The 20612-nt window shown below is 41.3% G+C and overlaps 2 protein-coding genes across 2 annotated transcripts in view; one reads left to right on the forward strand and one right to left on the reverse strand.

The window, feature by feature from the left end:
- Positions 1-20612, forward strand: part of Erich1 (glutamate-rich 1) — a gene marked incomplete at its 5' end in the record, with an annotated part of 52793804 nt that overhangs the window by 22433460 nt on the left and 30339732 nt on the right.
- The window catches only part of Enpp6 (ectonucleotide pyrophosphatase/phosphodiesterase 6), a 128233-nt gene that overhangs the window by 36621 nt on the left and 71000 nt on the right, over positions 1-20612 (reverse strand). For both annotated transcript variants that reach the window (NM_001415078.1, XM_087588340.1), the window contains 1 exon segment: positions 14963-15074. In NM_001415078.1, coding sequence (NP_001402007.1) covers positions 14963-15074 — 112 coding nt within the window.

Raw genomic sequence — 20612 nt, forward strand, 5'->3', positions numbered from 1 at the left:
AAGATGACGAATCAAGTGATATGGACCATGAACTGCCTTGTGTTTAAGGGCCCTGCCTGCTGAGTCTTCATGTATGGTAACAGGGCTCAGAAAGCCCCAGTGGTGCTGGTTGCTGCTGGAGACAAAAAGCTGAATTCCTCCTTGTCCGGGGGTGGGGTGGGATGGCATTGTGGGATGCTGCTTACATTTCAGGGGGTTAGTCTATGACTACCATGGCAGCAGGCAGGCAGGCATGGCACTTGAACAGTAGCTGAGAGCTTATATCTTACCCATGGGTTGCAGGCAGAGAGAGAGAGGGGGAGAGGGAGAGGGAGAGAGAACTTTTGAAACCTCAAAGCCCACTCAGTTGCATACCTCTACAAACAAGGACACACTTCCTAGTCCTTCCCCAAAACAGTTCAGCCAACTGGGGACCAAACATTCAAATCCATGACCCTATGAGGACATTGTCACTCAAAGCACCACCCTTCTCTAACCTGTAAGAGCTCCAACCCCAGGATGGTCCCAGAGAGGATGATTCTCGACCTCCTCTACCTGTCTGTCTCTTCCTTCCTTCAAGGCATCTCAGAGATGTGAGTATGGACTGACTTGTAGGATTAAGAAGCCACATTTTTCAGTCACTTAATATGTAGAGGAGGCCCTGGAAGCCTAGCCTACTTAAGCCTCTTCCAGAAGAGCCTGGGTACTGACTGTAGCCTAAGGGCTTGTGAAGTCAAGATAAGGTAGTTAACCTTCAAGACTCAGAGACGTTTTTGTGAGATGGTATCATAATTAAATTTTGTCAACCTGACACAGACCTAGACATATCTGTATAAAGCAAAGTTGAGTTGAAGAGATCAGTTTGGTCTACGAGCATGTCTGCGAGTCGTTTTCTGGAGTGCTGATTGATGTAGAAAGGCCCACTGTTGGCGGCACACATGACTAGCATGTTGGCCTTGGCTATACTTAAAAGGGAGCTGAGCAAGCCAAGAAAACAAGTCAGTATGCCTTGTTCCCCTATGGTCTCTGCCTCAGTTTCTACTCCAGGATGGTTGAGCTCCTGTCTTGACTTCTCTTGATGATTGACTGGTTATAACTGTAGACTAAATCAACCTTTTTCACCCTCAAGTTGCTTTTGTTCATAGGGTTTATGACAGCAATGGAAAATCAAACCAGGACAGATGGGAAGAATGCCTAGGTAACATGGTAGATAAAGAGGAAAATAGGTTAATGTGAATAAAGCCTTTTGTCTCACTGCTATTGATATCAAAAATGTCAACTTTCATCTCTGTCTTTCTTCTATGCAATAGGAAAAATCATCTAAATTCAAAAGTAGCATCTTACAGGGATATGGGTGGCAGCTGATGGCAATGCCCAGATCAAACACACACGCTGCCTTATCTCTTCTTGCACAGACATGTGAAGCTTCTCGATTTGCCTGGACAACTGCTGAAATGTCTCTGGGTAACACTTCGTGTTCAAGGTCTAAATGATCTCTCTTAAGTTCTGTCATATCTATTCCATGTTCTGTGAACAATACAGATCCACAGCAGTGTGTGTGTGTGTGTGTGTGTGTGTGTGTGTGTGTGTGTGTGTGTGAACACTTGTGTGTGGAAATTTCCAAATGCTCTTCAAATTCTAATTAGGAATCCAAGATAGAGTTGAACCAAAGAAATCTAGCATCTGAACTTGCTGCACCAGGCAGGGCTATCTCATGGGAAACCAAATCACTCCACAGTGTTGCCTAAACACACCTACCACAAGAATTCGATTCCTTTGGACACCGCCGGAACCTGAAGGAAACAGACCGGATAAACAGTTCTCTGCACCCAAATCCCGTGGGAGGGAGAGCTAAACCTACAGAGAGGCAGACACGCCTGGGAAACCAGAAGAGACTGCACTCTGCGCACATCCAGACGCCAGAGGAAAACCCCAAATGCCATCTGGAACCCTGGTGCACGGAGGCTCCCGGAAAGAGCGGCGCAGATCTTCTCGGTTGTTGCCGCCGAGGAGAGGACTTAGGCAGTACCCCACGAGCACACTTGAGCCTCGGAACCTCAGGTAGGACCAACTTTTCCCCTGCAAGTGACCTGCCTGGTGAACTCAAGACACAGGCCCACAGGAACAGCTGAAGACCTGTAGAGAGGAAAAACTACACGCCCGAAAGCAGAACACTCTGTCCCCATAACTGGCTGAAAGAAAACAGGAAAACAGGTCTACAGCACTCCTGACACACAGGCTTATAGGACAGTCTAGCCATTGTCAGAAATAGCAGAACAAAGTAACACTAGAGATAATCTGATGGCGGGAGGCAAGCGCAGGAACCCAAGCAACAGAAACCAAGACTACATGGCATCATCGGAGCCCAATTCTCCCACCAAAATAAACATGGAATATCCAAACACACCAGAAAAGCAAGATCTAGTTTCAAAATCATATTTGATCATGATGCTGGAGGACTTCAAGAAAGACATGAAGAACTCCCTTAGAGAACAAGTAGAAGCCTACAGAGAGGAATCGCAAAAATGCCTGAAAGAATTCCAGGAAAACACAATCAAACAGTTGAAGGTATTAAAAATGGAAATAGAAGCAATCAAGAAAGAACACATGGAAACAACCCTGGATATAGAAAATCAAAAGAAGAGACAAGGAGCTGTAGATAGAAGCCTCACCAACAGAATACAAGAGATGGAAGAGAGAATCTCGGGAGCAGAAGATTCCCTAGAAATCATTGACTCAACTGTCAAAGATAATGTAAAGCAGAAAAAGCTACTGGTCCAAAACATACAGGAAATCCAGGACTCAATGAGAAGATCAAACCTAAGGATAATAGGTATAGAAGAGAGTGAAGACTCCCAGCTCAAAGGACCAGTAAATATCTTCAACAAAATCATAGAAGAAAACTTCCCTAACCTAAAAAAAAGAGATACCCATAGGCATACAAGAAGCCTACAGAACTCCAAATAGATTGGACCAGAAAAGAAACACCTCCCGTCACATAATAGTCAAAACACCAAACGCACAAAATAAAGAAAGAATATTAAAAGCAGTAAGGGAAAAAGGTCAAGTAACATATAAAGGCAGACCTATCAGAATCACACTAGACTTTTCGCCAGAAACTATGAAGGCCAGAAGATCCTGGACAGATGTCATACAGACCCTAAGAGAACACAAGTGCCAGCCCAGGTTACTGTATCCAGCAAAACTCTCAATTAACATAGATGGAGAAACCAAGATATTCCATGACAAAACCAAATGTACACAATATCTTTCTACAAATCCAGCACTACAAAGGATAATAAAGGGTAAAGCCCAACATAAGGAGGCAAGCTATACCCTAGAAGAAGCAAGAAACTAATCATCTTGGCAACAAAACAAAGAGAAGAAAAGCACACAAACATAACCTCACATCCAAATATGAATATAAAAGGAAGCAATAATCACTATTCCTTAATATCTCTCAACATCAATGGCCTCAACTCCCCAATAAAAAGACATAGATTAACAAACTGGATACGCAACGAGGACCCTGCATTCTGCTGCCTACAGGAAACACACCTCAGAGACAAAGACAGACACTACCTCAGAGTGAAAGGCTGGAAAACAACTTTCCAAGCAAATGGTCAGAAGAAGCAAGCTGGAGTAGCCATTCTAATATCAAATAAAATCAATTTTCAATTAAAAGTCATCAAAAAAGATAAGGAAGGACACTTCATATTCATCAAAGGAAAAATCCACCAAGATGAACTCTCAATCCTAAATATCTATGCCCCAAATACAAGGGCACATACATACGTAAAAGAAACCTTACTAAAGCTCAAAACACACATTGCACCTCACACAATAATAGTGGGAGATTTCAACACCCCACTCTCATCAATGGACAGATCATGGAAACAGAAATTACACAGAGACGTAGACAGACTAAGAGAAGTCATGAGCCAAATGGACTTAACAGATATTTATAGAACATTCTATCCTAAAGCAAAAGGATATACCTTCTTCTCAGCTCCTCATGGTACTTTCTCCAAAATTGACCATATAGTTGGTCAAAAAACGGGCCTCAAAAGGTACAGAAAGATAGAAATAATCCCATGCGTGCTATCAGACCACCACGGCCTAAAACTGGTCTTCAATAACAATAAGGGAAGAATGCCCACATATACATGGAAATTGAACAATGCTCTACTCAATGATAACCTGGTCAAGGAAGAAATAAAGAAAGAAATTAAAAACTTTTTAGAATTTAATGAAAATGAAGGTACAACATACCCAAACTTATGGGACACAATGAAAGCTGTGCTAAGAGGAAAACTCATAGCGCTGAGTGCCTGCAGAAAGAAACAGGAAAGAGCATATGTCAGCAGCTTGACAGCACACCTAAAAGCTCTAGAGCAAAAAGAAGCAAATACACCCAGGAGGAGTAGAAGGCAGGAAATAATCAAACTCAGAGCTGAAATCAACCAAGTAGAAACAAAAAGGACCATAGAAAGAATCAACAGGACCAAAAGTTGGTTCTTTGAGAAAATCAACAAGATAGATAAACCCTTAGCCAGACTAACGAGAGGACCCAGAGAGTGTGTCCAAATTAACAAAATCAGAAATGAAAAGGGAGACATAACTACAGATTCAGAGGAAATTCAAAAAACCATCAGATCTTACTATAAAAGCCTATATTCAACAAAACTTGAAAATCTTCAGGAAATGGACAATTTCCTAGACAAATATCAGGTACCGAAGTTAAATCAGGAACAGATAAACCAGTTAAACAACCCCATAACTCCTAAGGAAATAGAAGCAGTCATTAAAGGTCTCCCAACCAAAAAGAGCCCAGGTCCAGATGGGTTTAGTGCAGAATTCTATCAAACCTTCATAGAAGACCTCATACCAATATTATCCAAACTATTCCACAAAATTGAAACAGATGGATCACTCCCGAATTCCTTCTATGAAGCCACAATTACTCTTATACCTAAACCACACAAAGACCCAACAAAGAAAGAGAACTTCAGATCAATTTCCCTTATGAATATCGACGCAAAAATACTCAATAAAATTCTGGCAAACCGAATTCAAGAGCACATCAAAACAATCATCCACCATGATCAAGTAGGATTCATCCCAGGCATGCAGGGATGGTTTAATATACGGAAAACCATCAACATGATCCATTATATAAACAAACTGAAAGAACAAAACCACATGATCATTTCATTAGATGCTGAGAAAGCATTTGACAAAATTCAACACCCCTTCATGATAAAAGTCCTGGAAAGAATAGGAATTCAAGGCCCATACCTAAACATAGTAAAAGCCATATACAGCAAACCAGTTGCTAACATTAAACTAAATGGAGAGAAACTTGAAGCAATCCCACTAAAATCAGGGACTAGACAAGGCTGCCCACTCTCTCCCTACTTATTCAATATAGTTCTTGAAGTTCTAGCCAGAGCAATCAGACAACAAAAGGAGGTCAAGGGGATACAGATCGGAAAAGAAGAAGTCAAAATATCACTATTTGCAGATGATATGATAGTTTATTTAAGTGATCCCAAAAGTTCCACCAGAGAACTACTAAAGCTGATAAACAACTTCAGCAAAGTGGCTGGGTATAAAATTAATTCAAATAAATCAGTAGCCTTCCTCTACACAAAAGAGAAACAAGCCGAGAAAGAAATTAGGGAAACGACACCCTTCATAATAGACCCAAATAATATAAAGTACCTCGGTGTGACTTTAACCAAGCAAGTAAAAGATCTGTACAATAAGAACTTCAAGATACTGAAGAAAGAAACTGAAGAAGACCTCAGAAGATGGAAGGATCTCCCATGCTCATGGATTGGCAGGATTAATATAGTAAAAATGGCCATTTTACCAAAAGCGATCTACATATTCAATGCAATCCCCATCAAAATACCAATCCAATTCTTCAAAGAGTTAGACAGAACAATTTGCAAATTCATCTGGAATAACAAAAAACCCAGGATAGCTAAAACTATCCTCAACAATAAAAGGACTTCAGGGGGAATCACTATCCCTGAACTCAAGCAGTATTACAGAGCAATAGTGATAAAAACTGCATGGTATTGGTACAGAGACACACAGATAGACCAATGGAATAGAATTGAAGACCCAGAAATGAACCCACACACCTATGGTCACTTGATTTTTGACAAAGGAGCCAAAACGATCCAATGGAAAAAAGATAGCATTTTCAGCAAATGGTGCTGGTTCAACTGGAGGTCAACATGTAGAAGAATGCAGATCGATCCATGCTTATCACCCTGTACAAAGCTTAAGTCCAAGTGGATCAAGGACCTCCACATCAAACCTGATACACTCAAACTAATAGAAGAAAAACTAGGGAAGCATCTGGAACACATGGGTACTGGAAAAAATTTCCTGAACAAAACACCAATGGCTTATGCTCTAAGATCAAGAATCGACAAATGGGATCTCATAAAACTGCAAAGCTTCTGTAAGGCAAAGGACACTGTGGTTAGGACAAATCGGCAACCAACAGATTGGGAAAAGATCTTTACTAATCCTACAAATGATAGAGGCCTTATATCCAAAATATACAAAGAACTCAAGAAGTTAGACCGCAGGGAGACAAATAACCCTATTAAAAATGGGGTTCAGAGCTAAACAAAGAATTCACAGCTGAGGAATGCCGAATGGCTGAGAAACACCTAAAGAAATGTTCAACATCTTTAGTCATAAGGGAAATGCAAATCAAAACAACCCTGAGATTTCACCTCACACCAGTGAGAATGGCTAAGATCAAAAACTCAGGTGCAGATGCTGGCGAGGATGCGGAGAAAGAGGAACACTCCTCCATTGTTGGTGGGATTGCAGACTGGTACAACCATTCTGGAAATCAGTCTGGAGGTTCCTCAGAAAATTGGACATTGAACTGCCTGAGGATCCAGCTATACCTCTCTTGGGCATATACCCAAAAGATGCCCCAACATATAAAAAAGACACGTGCTCCACTATGTTCATCGCAGCCTTATTTATAATAGCCAGAAGCTGGAAAGAACCCAGATGCCCTTCAACAGAGGAATGGATACAGAAAATGTGGTACATCTACACAATGGAATATTACTCAGCTATCAAAAACAATGGCTTTATGAAATTCGTAGGCAAGTGGTTGGAACTGGAAAATATCATCCTGAGTGAGCTAACCCAAACACAGAAAGACATACATGGTATGCACTCACTGATAAGTGGCTATTAGCCTAAATGCTTGAATTACCCTAGATGCCTAGATCAAATGAAACTCAAGACGGATGATCAAAATGTGAATGCTTCACTCCTTCTCTAAAAGGGGAACAAGAATACCCTTGGCAGGGAAGAGAGAGGCAAAGATTAAAACAGAGACTGAAGGAACTCCCATTCAGAGCCTGCCCCACATGTGGCCCATACATATACAGCCACCCAATTAGACAAGATGGATGAAGCAAAGAAGTGCAGACCGACAGGAGCCGGATGTAGATCGCTCCTGAGAGACACAGCCAGAATACAGCAAATACAGAGGCCAATGCCAGCAGCAAACCACTGAACTGAGAATAGGACCCCCGTTGAAGGAATCAGAGAAAGAACTGGAAGAGCTTGAAGGGGCTTGAGACCCCATATGTACAACAATGCCAAGCAACCAGAGCTTCCAGGGACTAAGCCACTACCTAAAGACTATACATGGACTGACCCTGGACTCTGACCTCATAGGTAGCAATGAATATCCTAGTAAGAGCACCAGTGGAAGGGGAAGCCCTGGGTCCTGCTAAGACTGAACCCCCAGTGAATTAGACTGTTGGGGGGAGGGCGGCAATGGGGGGAGGGTTGGGAGGGGAACACCCATAAGGAAGGGGAGGGGGGAGGGGGATGTTTGCCCGGAAACCAAAGAATTATTATTAAGTATTAAATAAATTAAAAAATGCAAAAAAAAGAATTTGATTCCTTTACACCATATGCACAAATTCTTGCACAAGCTCTTACATGCAGAGTGATCATGGTTGACTGAGATTTTTCTAATCTGGTTAAGACTGTCAACTACTTCATTCCTGAAGACAACAGATTTGATTTTTGTATGAGTAAAAGCATTGACTCGCAAGCATTAATCTCTAGTCTGCTTTGTAAGAAGGAATTGAAAGAAGATTGAAGAAAGGACCTGTTTATTTGTTTGTTTGTTTGATTGATTGCTTTTCCTCCCACTGCCTTCCTCAGACAGTGGCAGCAGGTCTTCTCATTCTCATTCCAACCCTCCCTGGTTTAGAGATGACAAGCAGGGGTCGGCATCTCCATTCTTCTTTGTTATTCCATAAGGAGAAAGGACCTGGGTTCAGCTAGGTTGCAGACTATGTGAATAACGGTCCATGGAGTTCAAGGTCATTCACCTAGAGTTCCTACTTGAATTGTCTTGAGTTGGGAAAGAAGCACACCAGACCATACCACATGAAAATCCATCCCGATGCCAACTCTACAGAGTTGCAATTCTTTGTGGCCTTTTCTTTCTAGAGAAACCCAATCCCTACACACACACACACACACACACACACACACACACACACACACACACACACACACACACACACACCACTACCACAAGATGATAGCAACAATCAGAAAATCTTCCCTGTTTCTCTGTTTCCCCATTTCTGAGGTAAAGATGTGTCTCCCTGGAATTCTATTATCTTGTGGTGTTACTTGACAAAGAAGAACAAAAGGAAAAACCCACATATTTCCCGTAAAGGAAATGGAGCCCCATTTTTTATCCCTCCAGCATTCTGGTAGACGTTAGCTAATAAAAATAAGGATGTCTGATTAAATTGACCACTGCTGTCTGGAGCTCACATGATACTCTTTGCTATTTACCTGTGATCACTGAGTTGTATACAGAGAGTCCATCAATCTCAAACACATGATAAATGTGAGACACGTGTCAATGCACCGATAAGCGTGCTGTTGGGACACTTGGAGGTGTTTGTATGACAATGATAATCCAAATGCTTATATTACTCTTGGCAGCAGGCTATAGTGATGGATAGTATTTGGGCGATGTTGGAAGTAGCACTCAGTGGACACAAAGCAACTCTGAAGTCCCAGCCCGGTACACGTGTGATGTGCAAGTCTGCTCTGTATTAACCACATAGCAGCGTACTATACCAGCTCCGCAAGCACATAGCTTCCTAGCCCTTGTGGGCAAGAGAGGAAGGAAGGAAGGAAAGGAGGGAGGGAGGGAGGGAGGGAGAGAGGGAGGGAGGGAGGGAGGGAGGGAGGGGGAGGGAGGGAGGAAGGAAGCAGATGAGGTAGCAGCCAGCATCATATAACACACACATGTGAGCATGTGAACATTTGCTCAAAAGTTCACTTACCCCAGACTCTGCCCCTTCTAAATACCACCAGAAACAAATTACATTAACATGTTTGTTTTTTCTTAATTTTTAATATTCTGAAGTCATTTTCTCTTTAGCATATCAGGTGTGCTATTTTGTGACTCGTCTTGATAGATTTCACACAGGTAGCATGGTCCCTCAGAGTCAGTATGGAACAGGGCTCTGCTTTTTCCTTTGATAACCCTGGATGAGTAGCAACCACTCTCAAAGTTGGGGCAGAAATGGAAGTGAAAGTGTCAGCCACCAGTCATCTCTGTACCGAAGCAACCTTAGGCTATGAGGACGACCCAAATGATGAGCAGATTCTTGACTTACTCGGAGGTAATCTCTCCGAATTGCTCCTCTCTGTACCTGAGGCCATCTTAGAATTCAATACATAGTTGGTCACCGGTGTGAAAGACAGTCTTAATCATAGTCAGTCTCACTGTTGGTGCCAATGACTCGTGCGCTGGGTTTAGGAAAGGCAGATGTCACTGTGTCTCCATGGAAACCATGGTGTTTCTTTTGGAAGGATGAAGGTCTTGTCCTTATCTGATTCCGTTTGTGTCTTCTGCTTTGACTCCACCTAGGAAACTCATTCAATAGTCAAGATAACCTCAAGTCCAGCTCTAGAAATGGGAACTCCCAACAAGCTCAAACACCTCCTTGCTGATTGCTAAAGCAAGCTTCCTACTGGACCCCTATCTTCTAGTTGACTCAATGCTTTGTGCTTGATGTGGTAATGAGTTCCCTGAGAGACCCATGTACTATTCAGAAGAGAGAAACTAAACTTTGCATTTTCCACACTCTGTATTATTGTCTACATGCAAAGGGGGAAAAGGTTCCTTGTTCTAATGCACTAATGTGCTTTGCACACTTTTCCCCCATCTTTATTAAATTAGGTATTTCTTATTTACATTTCAAATGTTATTCCCTTTCCCGGTTTCCAGACCAACATCCCCCTAGCTCCTCCCCCTCCCCTTCTATATGGGTGAACCCCATCCTCCCCCCATTACTGCCCTCCCCGCAATCAATCCTGTTCACTAGGGGTTCAGTCTTGGCAGGACCAAGGGCTTCCCCTTCCACTGGTGCCCCTACTAGACTATTTTTTTTTGTTCTTTTTTTTCGGAGCTGGGGACCGAACCCAGGGCCTTGCGCTTCCTAGGCAAGCGCTCTACCACTGAGCTAAATCCCCAACCCCCCTACTAGACTATTAATTGCTGCCTATGCAGTTGGAGCCCAGGGTCAGTCCATTATAGTCTTTGGGTAGTGGCTTAGTCCCTGGAAGCTCTGGTTGCTTGGCATTGTTGTTCATATGGGATCTCGAGTCCCTGCTCTTTCAGTCCTTTCTCTGACTCCTTCAACGGGGGTTCCATTTTCAGTTCAGTGGTTTGCTGCTGGCAATCGCCTATTTATTTGCCATATTCTGGCTGTGTCTCTCAGGAGAGATCTATACCCAGTTCCTGTCAGCCTGCACTTCTTTGCTTCATCCATCTTATCTAGTTTGGGGGCTATATATGTATGGGCCACATGTGGGGTAGGCTCTGAATGGGTGTTCCTTCTGCCTCTGTTCTAAACTTTGCCTCCCTATCCCCTCCTAAGGGTATTCTTGTTCCCCCTTTAAAGAAGGAATGAAGCATTCCCATTTTGGTCATCCTTCTTGAGTTTCATGTGTTCTGTGCATCTAGGGTAATTCTAGCTTTTGGACTAATATCCACTTATCAATGAGTACATACCATGTGTGTTTTTCTGTGATTGGGTTACCTCACTCAGGATGATATTTTTCAGTTCCATCCACTTGCCTATGAATTTCATAAAGTCATTGTTTTTGATAGCTGAGTAATATTCCATTGTGTAGGTGTACCACATTTTCTGTATCCATTCCTCTGTTGAAGGGCATCTGGGTTCTTTCCAGCTTCTGGCTATTATAAATAAGGCTGCTATGAACATAGTGGAGCACGTGTCTTTTTTATATGTTGGGGCATCTTTTGGGTATATGCCCAAGAGAGGTATAGCTGGGCCCTCAGGTAGTTCAATGTCCAATTTTCTGAGGAACCTCCAGACTGATTTCCAGAATGGTTGTACCAGTCTGCAATCCTACCAACAATGGAGGAGTGTTCCTCTTTCTCCGCATCCTCTCCAGCATCTGCTGTCACCTGAGTTTTTGATCTTAGCCATTCTCACTGGTGTGAGGTGGAATCTCAGGGTTGTTTTGATTTGCATTTCCCTTATGACTAAAGATGTTGAACATTTCTTTAGGTGTTTCTCAGCCATTTGGCATTCCTCAGGTGTGAATTCTTTGTTTAGCTCTGAACCCCATTTTTAATAGGGTTATTTGTCTCCCTGCTGTCTAAACTTTGTGAGTTCTTTGTATGTTTTGGATATAAGGCCTCTATCATTTGTAGGATTAGTAAAGGTCTTTTCCCAATCTGTTGGTTGCCGTTTTGTCCTAACCACAGTGTCCTTTGCCTTACTGAAGCTTTGCAGTTTTATGAGATCCCATTTGTCGATTCTTGATCTTAGAGCATAAGCCATTGGTGTTTTGTTCAGGAAAATTTTTCCAGTGCCCATGTGTTCCAGATGCTTCCCTAGTTTTTCTTCTATTAGTTTGAGTGTGTCTGGTTTGATGTGGAGGTCCTTGATCCACTTGGACTTAAGCTTTGTACAGGGTGATAAGCATGGATCATCTGCATTCTTCTACATGTTGCCCTCCAGTTGAACCAGCACCATTTGCTGAAAATGCTATCTTTTTTCCATTGGATGGTTTTGGCTCCTTTGTCAAAAATCAACTGACCATAGATGTATGGGTTCATTTCTGGGTCTTTACTTCTATTCCACTGGTCTATCTGCCTGTCTCTGTACCAATACCATGCAGTTTTTATCACTATTGCTCTGTAATACTGCTTGAGTTCAGGGATAGTGATTCCCCCTGAAGTCCTTTTATTGTTGAGGATAGTTTTAGCTATCCTGGGTTTTTTGTTATTCCAGATGAATTTGCAAATTGTTCTGTCTAACCCTCTGAAGGATTGGATTGGAATTTTGATGGGGTTGCACTGAATCTGTAGATCGCTTTTGGTAAAGTGGCCATTTTTACTATATTAATCCTGCCAATCTATGAGCATGGGAGATCTTTCCATCTTCTGAAGTCTTCTTCAATTTCTTTCTTCAGAGGCTTGAAGTTCTTATCATACAGATCTTTCACTTGCTTTGTTAAAGTCACACCGAGGTATTTTATATTATTTGGGACTATTATGAAGGGTGTCGTTTCCCTAATTTTTTTCTTAGCTTGTTTCTCTTTTGTGTAGAGTTAATTGAGTTAATTTTATACCCAGCCACTTTGCTGAAGGTATTTGTCAGGTTTAGTAGTTCTCTGGTGGAACTTTTGGGATCACTTATATATACTACCATATCATCTGTGAATAGTGATATTTTGACTTCTTCCTTTCCAATCTGTATCCCTTTGATCTCATTTTGTTGTCTGACTGCTCTGGCTAGGACTTGGAGAACTATACTGAATAAGTAGGGAGAGATTGGGCAGCCTTGTCTAGTCCCTGATTTTAGTGGGATTGCTTCAAGTTTCTCTCCATTTAGTTTAATGTTAGCAACTGGTTTGCTGTATATGGCTTTTACTATGTTTAACTATGGGCCTTGAATTCCTGATCTTTCCAAGACTTTTATCATGAAGGGGTGTTGGATTTTGTCAAATGTTTTCTCAGCATCTAATGAAATGATCGTGTGGTTTTTATCTTTCAGTTTGTTTATATAGTGGATTACATTGATGGTTTTCCGTATATTAAACCATCCCTGCATGCCTGGGATGAAGCCTACTTGATCATGATAGATGGTTGTTTGACATGTTCTTGGATTCGGTTTGCCAGAATTTTGAATATTTTTGTGTTGACATTCATAAGGGAAATTGGTCTGAAGTTCTCTTTCTTTGTTGGGTCTTTGTGTGGTTTAGGTATAAGAGTAATTGTGGCTTCATAGATGGAATTCGGTAGTGATCCATCTGTTTCAATTTTGTGGAATGTTTGGATAGAATTGGTATGAGGTCGTCTATGAAGGTCTGATAGAATTCTTCACTCAACCCATCTGGACCTGGTCTCTTTTTGGATGGATGGGAGACTTTTAATGACTGCTTCTATTTCTTTAGGAGTTATGGAGTTGTTTAAATATCAAGTGACCTGCCTGGTGGACTCAGGACACACACCCACAGGAACAGCTGAAAGCCAGTGGACAGGAACGACTACACGCCTGAAAGCAGAACACTCTGTTCCCATAACTGGCTGAAAGAGAACAGGAAAACAGGTCTACAGCACTCCTGACACACAGGCCTATAAGACGGCAAGACACTGTCAGAAATAGCAAAACAAGTAACACCAGAGACAACCTGATGGCAAGTGGCAAGCGCAGGAACCCAAGCAACAGAAATCAAGACTACATGGCATCATCAGAGCCCAGTTCTCCCACCAAAGCAAACACTGAATATCCAAACGCACCAGAAAAGCAAGATCTAGATTTAAAATCACATTTGATCATGATGATGGAGGACTTCAAGAAAGACATAAAGAACTCCCTTAGAGAAATGCAGGAAAACACAAGTAAGCAAGTAGAAACCTTTAGAGAGGAATCACAAAAATCCCTGAAAGAATTACAGGAAAACACAAACAGGTGAAGGAATTAAAAATGGAAATAGAAACAATAAAGAAAGCACAAAGGGAGACAACCCTGGATATAGAAAACCAAAGGAAGAGACAAGGAGCCGTAGATACAAGCACATTTCAAACAAGAGTGTTGAAAGGAAATTTCTCCAAACTCATGTGGTCACAGATCCATCCTTCAGGCAAATACTCGCTGAAGTCTTTGAAATATAACTGCTCAGCAAATCGTTAGTATGAAAACGCTGATGATCACATGGTTTCTCCATTGTCTAACGACATGAAAAGGAGCTCTTTAAACCCTGGACATTTTCTATCTTCTGTTCAGCATTTCCAAACAGTTGCTGCTTCATAGTTACAAACCACCAGTACACGCATGCCAGCCACTATGTAAAACTCTCTGAGACATTTCACCTAGGTCCAGCTCTCTTAATCCTTTTTAGGATTTGCTATTCATCCAAGAAACAAAGAAGAGGGAAGGGAGAGATGGCCCAGTGGGTAAGGATGCTTGTTGGGAGATGGTGGCACTTAAAGGTTCACATGCTGTCAATACCAGCACTCAGGAGGCAGAGGCAGGGGGATCTCCGAGTTTGAGCCTAGCCTGGTCTACAGAGCAAGTACCAGGACAGCCAGAGCTACACAGAGCAACCTTGTCTCAAAAACAAAACAAAACAAAACAAAGCAAAACAAAACAAAACAAAACAAGAGTCTTTGCTGTGCTCTTTACAGAGTTTGCTCCACAGAAGCTATGTCAGGTAACTCACAACTACCTACCACTCCAGCTATATGGGATCTGACTCGCTCTTCTGTGCTCTGCAGACACCTACCTCTGCTGTACACACACACACACACACACACACACACACACACACACACACACACACACACTCACACACAATTTTTTAATCACAAGGAATAACAATGTTTTGGCTAAGAAATTGGGACACTTACTTTAATGAGTCGAGAGCATCGCTAACTGCATTCGCAAAGTTGATGTCTGTTGGGACATTTTTGTATTCTAGGCAATAAGTTGGTCTGACACCAAGAATCTCAACTTCACAGCCTAACAAGAAAAAAAGGTGGAAAATAGTTATTGTCTTCAATACTCGGAGTTGGGATAAGAGCCTATTCCATAATACACACATCAGTCAAAATATTTTTCTACCTTTTCATAAACTAAACCTTATTCCTGGTAAGTAGTATATTTAATTATAATTCTGCTTCCCTGAAATAGTATCTTAAATGTCATCCCAATGTAATATTAGAGTCTCTTGACAGAAACTGCCCCAATAGAAAGAATATAAATATCAATTAGTATACCGAAATATCTCATTTTTCTGTAGATTTTTCATAAACACCATCTTCTAGTCTAGTAGTTTTGCCTATTCAAGAGACAATGTGTTGGGTAGTATCTGACAGCCAGGAAATTAGAAAACAAATATTTCACTATCCTGTGATAAAGAGTAACTGGACTTTAGAGTTCTAACAGCAGGCCAATTTCACTGAGTTAAAGCAAGGGTTTTGAACTTGCCTTCCCTCTCCCCAAAATGAAAGAGTTAAAAACTTGGCGTGAACCAGCTCAAGTTTTCTACTGCAGACTCTCAGACCAGCAGATGTTGTCCTGGAGGAAGAAGACACTTAGTCAGAATACGCAAACACAGGGCTGCAGAGGGTGAGCCAATCTCAGTTTACTTGTTGAGCAAATATTTATTGGCATTTACTATGAACTGTTCAGGCAGAGGAAACAAAAATGAATCAGCCAGTGTCTCCTCCTCAGAGCAGTCCGGAGTCTAGTCTTATGGGAAAGGGGGAACTTTGTGCTGTGTGAAGTCTGATGTGTGGTGCCCACTTCCTAGGTGGTATAGGAATTCAGTGAGGAGCATAATTTTCCTCCTCACAGTCTTGCTTGCGTCCTTGTCCATGACACAGTGTGAAAGACACAACCAAAGCTATAGGGGATAGAGGTAGGGGTTGCGGTAGGGTGGGGCATCAAGACAAAGAAATCACAGTGAGCTAACATTCAGAGAACTTCTAAACAATTGAAACCATGAAATGCCAAACCAAGGGGTCTGGAGGCCGGATGTAGCTCTTGCTTGCAGCTCAGGGAAAATGGGCTTCTAAGTGGAAGAGAGTAAAAGTAGGGGACATAAAATATGGGGAGGGGTCTGCCAGGAAGCAGGTAGTCAGGCACTCTTGAGTGCATCTGCCCTGTGGTTCCAGTTGATGCAAAGATAGCAGAGGGACTCCTAGGAAGACTAACTCATTAGCATAAAAGATATGGATGTGCAAAAGGGGTTGTGCATGAATCACTACTAAATCACTAAAAGAAGAAAAAGCATCAATTTTTATAAAACAAATATCAAAATGTATAAAAATAAAAAAGGATGAGATTCAAGAGACAAAACCAAGTGTTTTCATTTTAAAACAACCATACAGAAAGTCAGAAGGAGCCATGACTCCCCATAGACAGTTATGTATATAGATTACTGCTTACCTGTCATGTGTATGCACACACAGAAGAATCTTGGTAGTGTAACTACAAGACTTTGACCTAAATGGAAATTAGTTTGAAATACAATAGATAGTCTGCAATGAAGACTCCTATCTACAATCCTAGTACTTGGAAGGCTGAGGCAGGAGAATCAGGAGTTAAATCAAGTTTTGTCTATTGGCTATACAATGTTGGTAACTAGCCTGAGTTACATGAAACCCTGTACCAAAGACCTAAACAAACAGAGAGAATGATTAAGGTATCTGTAGAATTTGGGTGTTACTATCAATGGGGTGAATTCAATGAATTTACATTTTTTAATCTCATGAGCATTGGATGTGAATTTTTAAACACAATTGTTAGGCAAATAGCATATTTTAGTCCATAAATAAAATCTCAATAGTTTCCAAAAAGCAAAGAAGTTTTAAGCACGATTAATACAATCTGATCGCAGGTAATAACATTAGGAATTTAATCATAATAGTTAACTAAAAATAAACCTAACCACTTGTAAATTTGAAAGAAAACGGTTATGTAAATTGATGCACAGGGGAAACGAAAACCTCTTTGACAGGCTAGTTATTAACAACAGTGAAAATTCTATACTTCACAACTTCCAGGAACACATTTTCACTGAGGCCAGGAGAAAATCAAGCATGTTTCCCTCGCTGCTGTAATTTATTGCTCTTAACATGCTTGTCATCGAATAAAAAAATAGAAGTCAGGCGGTATGCTCAAGAGTTTCTGTATGACAGTATTTAAAGATAACTGTTTGTAGGGCTGAGGGATAGATCAGCAAGTGAAGTCCTGGCCACATAAGAGTGGAGATCTGAGTTCAAATCCCTAGCACCCACATAACTAACAGATTGGCATGATAGCATGCCGTTAATTTCAGTCATCAGAAGGGGCAACCAGGCAGCCCTGGATCAAACTGGCTGGTTTGACTCACCATACTGGTGAGATTTTGGTCCAACTGAAAAACCTTGCTTCAAAGAATAGAGAACAACTGAGGAAGACTCCTGAGGTCAGTCTCCGGCTTCCAGATATACACTGCATACCTGTGTGAACATGCTTACACACATGCTTACACATGTTCACTTATAAAAAATTTTTTGCTCTATAAGGTACTACAGTGGCATGCACATTCACAGTAGAAACAAAAGTGTCACCAAATCGTGAGTAAATACACACGGATACTTACTTCATTCTATTCTAATTTACTTCAAAACTGCTTTGAAAGTTGATTAGCAAACCACGAGTGTACTGTAGTGTCCACTATGGGTCATGACCTGTGTTAGAGCAATGCTTACAACAGCACCCTCTTACCTCTGAGGATACCAGACCTCCACAGATACTAGGAACTACAGAGAGCATAGAAACCCTTGTGTAAACTCATGGACTGCATCAGTCAATAGTGGGCCACATAGATGAGATGATGTTGCCTAGTAATGCTGTAGCCACCTTAGTTTGCATTAATAGAGTCTTTGATGTTCAAACGATGGATTGCATAACATCACATTCCTCGTGACACATTCTGTCTTCTATTGTACTATACATAGATTAGATAGATGGTAGATAGATAGATGATAGATAGATGATAGATAGATAGATGATAGATAGATAGATGATAGATAGATAGATAGATGATAGATAGATAGATAGATGATAGATAGATAGATGATAGATAGATAGATAGATGATAGATAGATGATAGATAGATAGATGATAGATAGATAGATAGATAGATAGATAGATGATAGAATAGACAAATGATAGGTAAAGATAGAAGATAGAATAGATAAACAATATAGACAAATGATAATATATAAATATCTCTCTATATGCATATATGCTTCTCTATATATAGATATGCCTATGAAATTTAATCTATAAATTAGTCATGGTAAGAGATTAAAAATAATAAAATAGAACAATTACAACAAAAGATTGTAAAATAGTAAAATTTATGTAATTAAAGTCTCTTAGAGTATTTTTTTATTTAAAGGAAGTATTTCGTAGCTTATCTCCCACATATCTGAATCCCTTAAACTACTCCTTGTATGTTTCCGCACCTTTATTGCATAATGTAAGAGTTACTTGATTACAGCGCTGAGAAACTTCACAATCCACCTGGAAACCAACATGGCTTCCAAGTGACTGACTGGGGATCACAGACAGTGCAAATGACCTTAGACAAAGGGGGATGCTTCTCTGAGAAGGACAGGATAGGAAGGGCATCGTGAGATTTTTTTTTAATCTCACAAATGCTGTACATATTAAAACTCAACAATCATTTATTTCCTGAACTTTCCAATTAATCTTTCCATAAAAGCACGGGAAGGAACGCCATATGAGACATACATCTTGGAGTGGAGTCTTCATCCACTGAGGGAAAGGTTGTAAAGCAACATTCTGGCAGTTTTATTGTAGTCTTGCTCTGCCTGACAAATCACTTCTAGGAACGAATTGTAAGACTATAAAGTCGTAAAGCCTGAAAGCACGTTTATGTCTAACAAAAGATGGAAAATAAACATAATACAATGTCAGCTAGAACACATTTGGGGGGAAGCTGCCTTGATAAAACATGTTAGTAGTGATCCAAAGTGAAGTCATATGGAACTGCCCTCCTCCCAGCCCTCTTTCACTCCAGGAAGAGAGCTCTCCACTCAGCTGCTGCTCCTTCAGGTGGCGTTGGTCATGTGACCCAGTCCTGACATTGAGGAGCATGAGGTGGGGAGCTTTGCTTCTATTGGAAAGATAAAGAGGTATTGTGGGCTCTGCTCCTCGTCTCTGGTGTGGAATGTAGGCTATGAAGAAGACAGGATCCTGGGTTCACGCCAGTCGCCTTGGAAAAAAAAAAAACTGAGGCAAGAAGCAGGACTATTTCAAAGTCAATGTACTAAAGCCAAGTGGAAAGACCCAGGGTATGCACTCGAAAGGGACACCGATAAGCATTAGAACCACGTACAATACTTCCCAAGGGGTCCAAACAAGTCTCTTCGTTATTCATTTTTAGCCTGATCTCTATTATTTATAACAGACACTTCCTAATTGGTGATATGAAGGGGATCTGGAAAACCTAAATATTTTCATTATGGCTCATTCAAATTGACCTCACGTTTGTAAAAACAAGAGTCTGCTGTGTTTCTTAGGAGAAACCAAACGCTGATGCTTGAGCGATAACTTTGCAACGTCCTTTTAATATACCAACTAGAACACAAAAGTTCCATTATGGGACCGCTGTATTTATCCATTCTACAGCAGCTGGACACTGGTTTGTTGCCAGTTTTTGAATGGTATGGATTATGCAGACATAAATATTTTCACATATGCTCTCTGGTTCATCTAGGGGTGCGTTCCTGTTGGGATATGTCACTAACAGAACTATTGTATATCACTGGAAAGTTGTCATATGGCTTTGCTCCTATCTGTACTTCCTGACGTGTCATTGTCCCACTCTTACAATGTTTGGATTCGTTATTTCTTTTTAAAATCAACTACTTTCCATTTTAGTGTGTGTTATTTAGTCAGCAGTAAATTCTATTGAAGCTTGATGTAGACTCTACCCCTCCCTTCCCGAGTGGCAAACCCAGGAGTCCTGCTCTAGCCTGTGCCTAGTATAGCTGGGGTCTGATGACAGACCAAGGGCAGCTATCAAAAGAGGTGATGACACACAAATATTTCTGGCTGAAATAACAAAGCAAAATGAGGAATTTTGCAGAGAAAAAGCGGGTTTAGACTTCAGAGACTTTCCTAGAGCTGTTGTTTGGGCTTTGTTTGGGGAGCTCGCCTCGCCCAGAGAGCCCACAACTCCAGCAGGGACCAGAGAAACTGAAAACTGCATTGTACTTTCAGTAACTGGACCAAAAACGGATCTAGCACAGCAGGGCACTGGTGGGTGCCATTTTGAAAACCCTCTTCTCAGTACTGAGCATGTGGCACTTGGTGCTCAGCCCTAGGCACTTGGCACCTGCGCTCAACAGAGCATCAGCAAGATACCATTTTCAACGGGACTCTGAGGCCTGAGACTCACTGTGAATCATAATCTTGGAAAACACAGAGCAAGTGTCACAGGACTGTACATTGCAACCTGGCCTGCAGTGTATTGCT

Source organism: Rattus norvegicus, chromosome 16 (assembly GCF_021556685.1).
Source record: "Rattus norvegicus strain SHRSP/BbbUtx chromosome 16, alternate assembly SHRSP_T2T, whole genome shotgun sequence".
Lineage (NCBI taxonomy): Eukaryota > Metazoa > Chordata > Mammalia > Rodentia > Muridae > Rattus > Rattus norvegicus.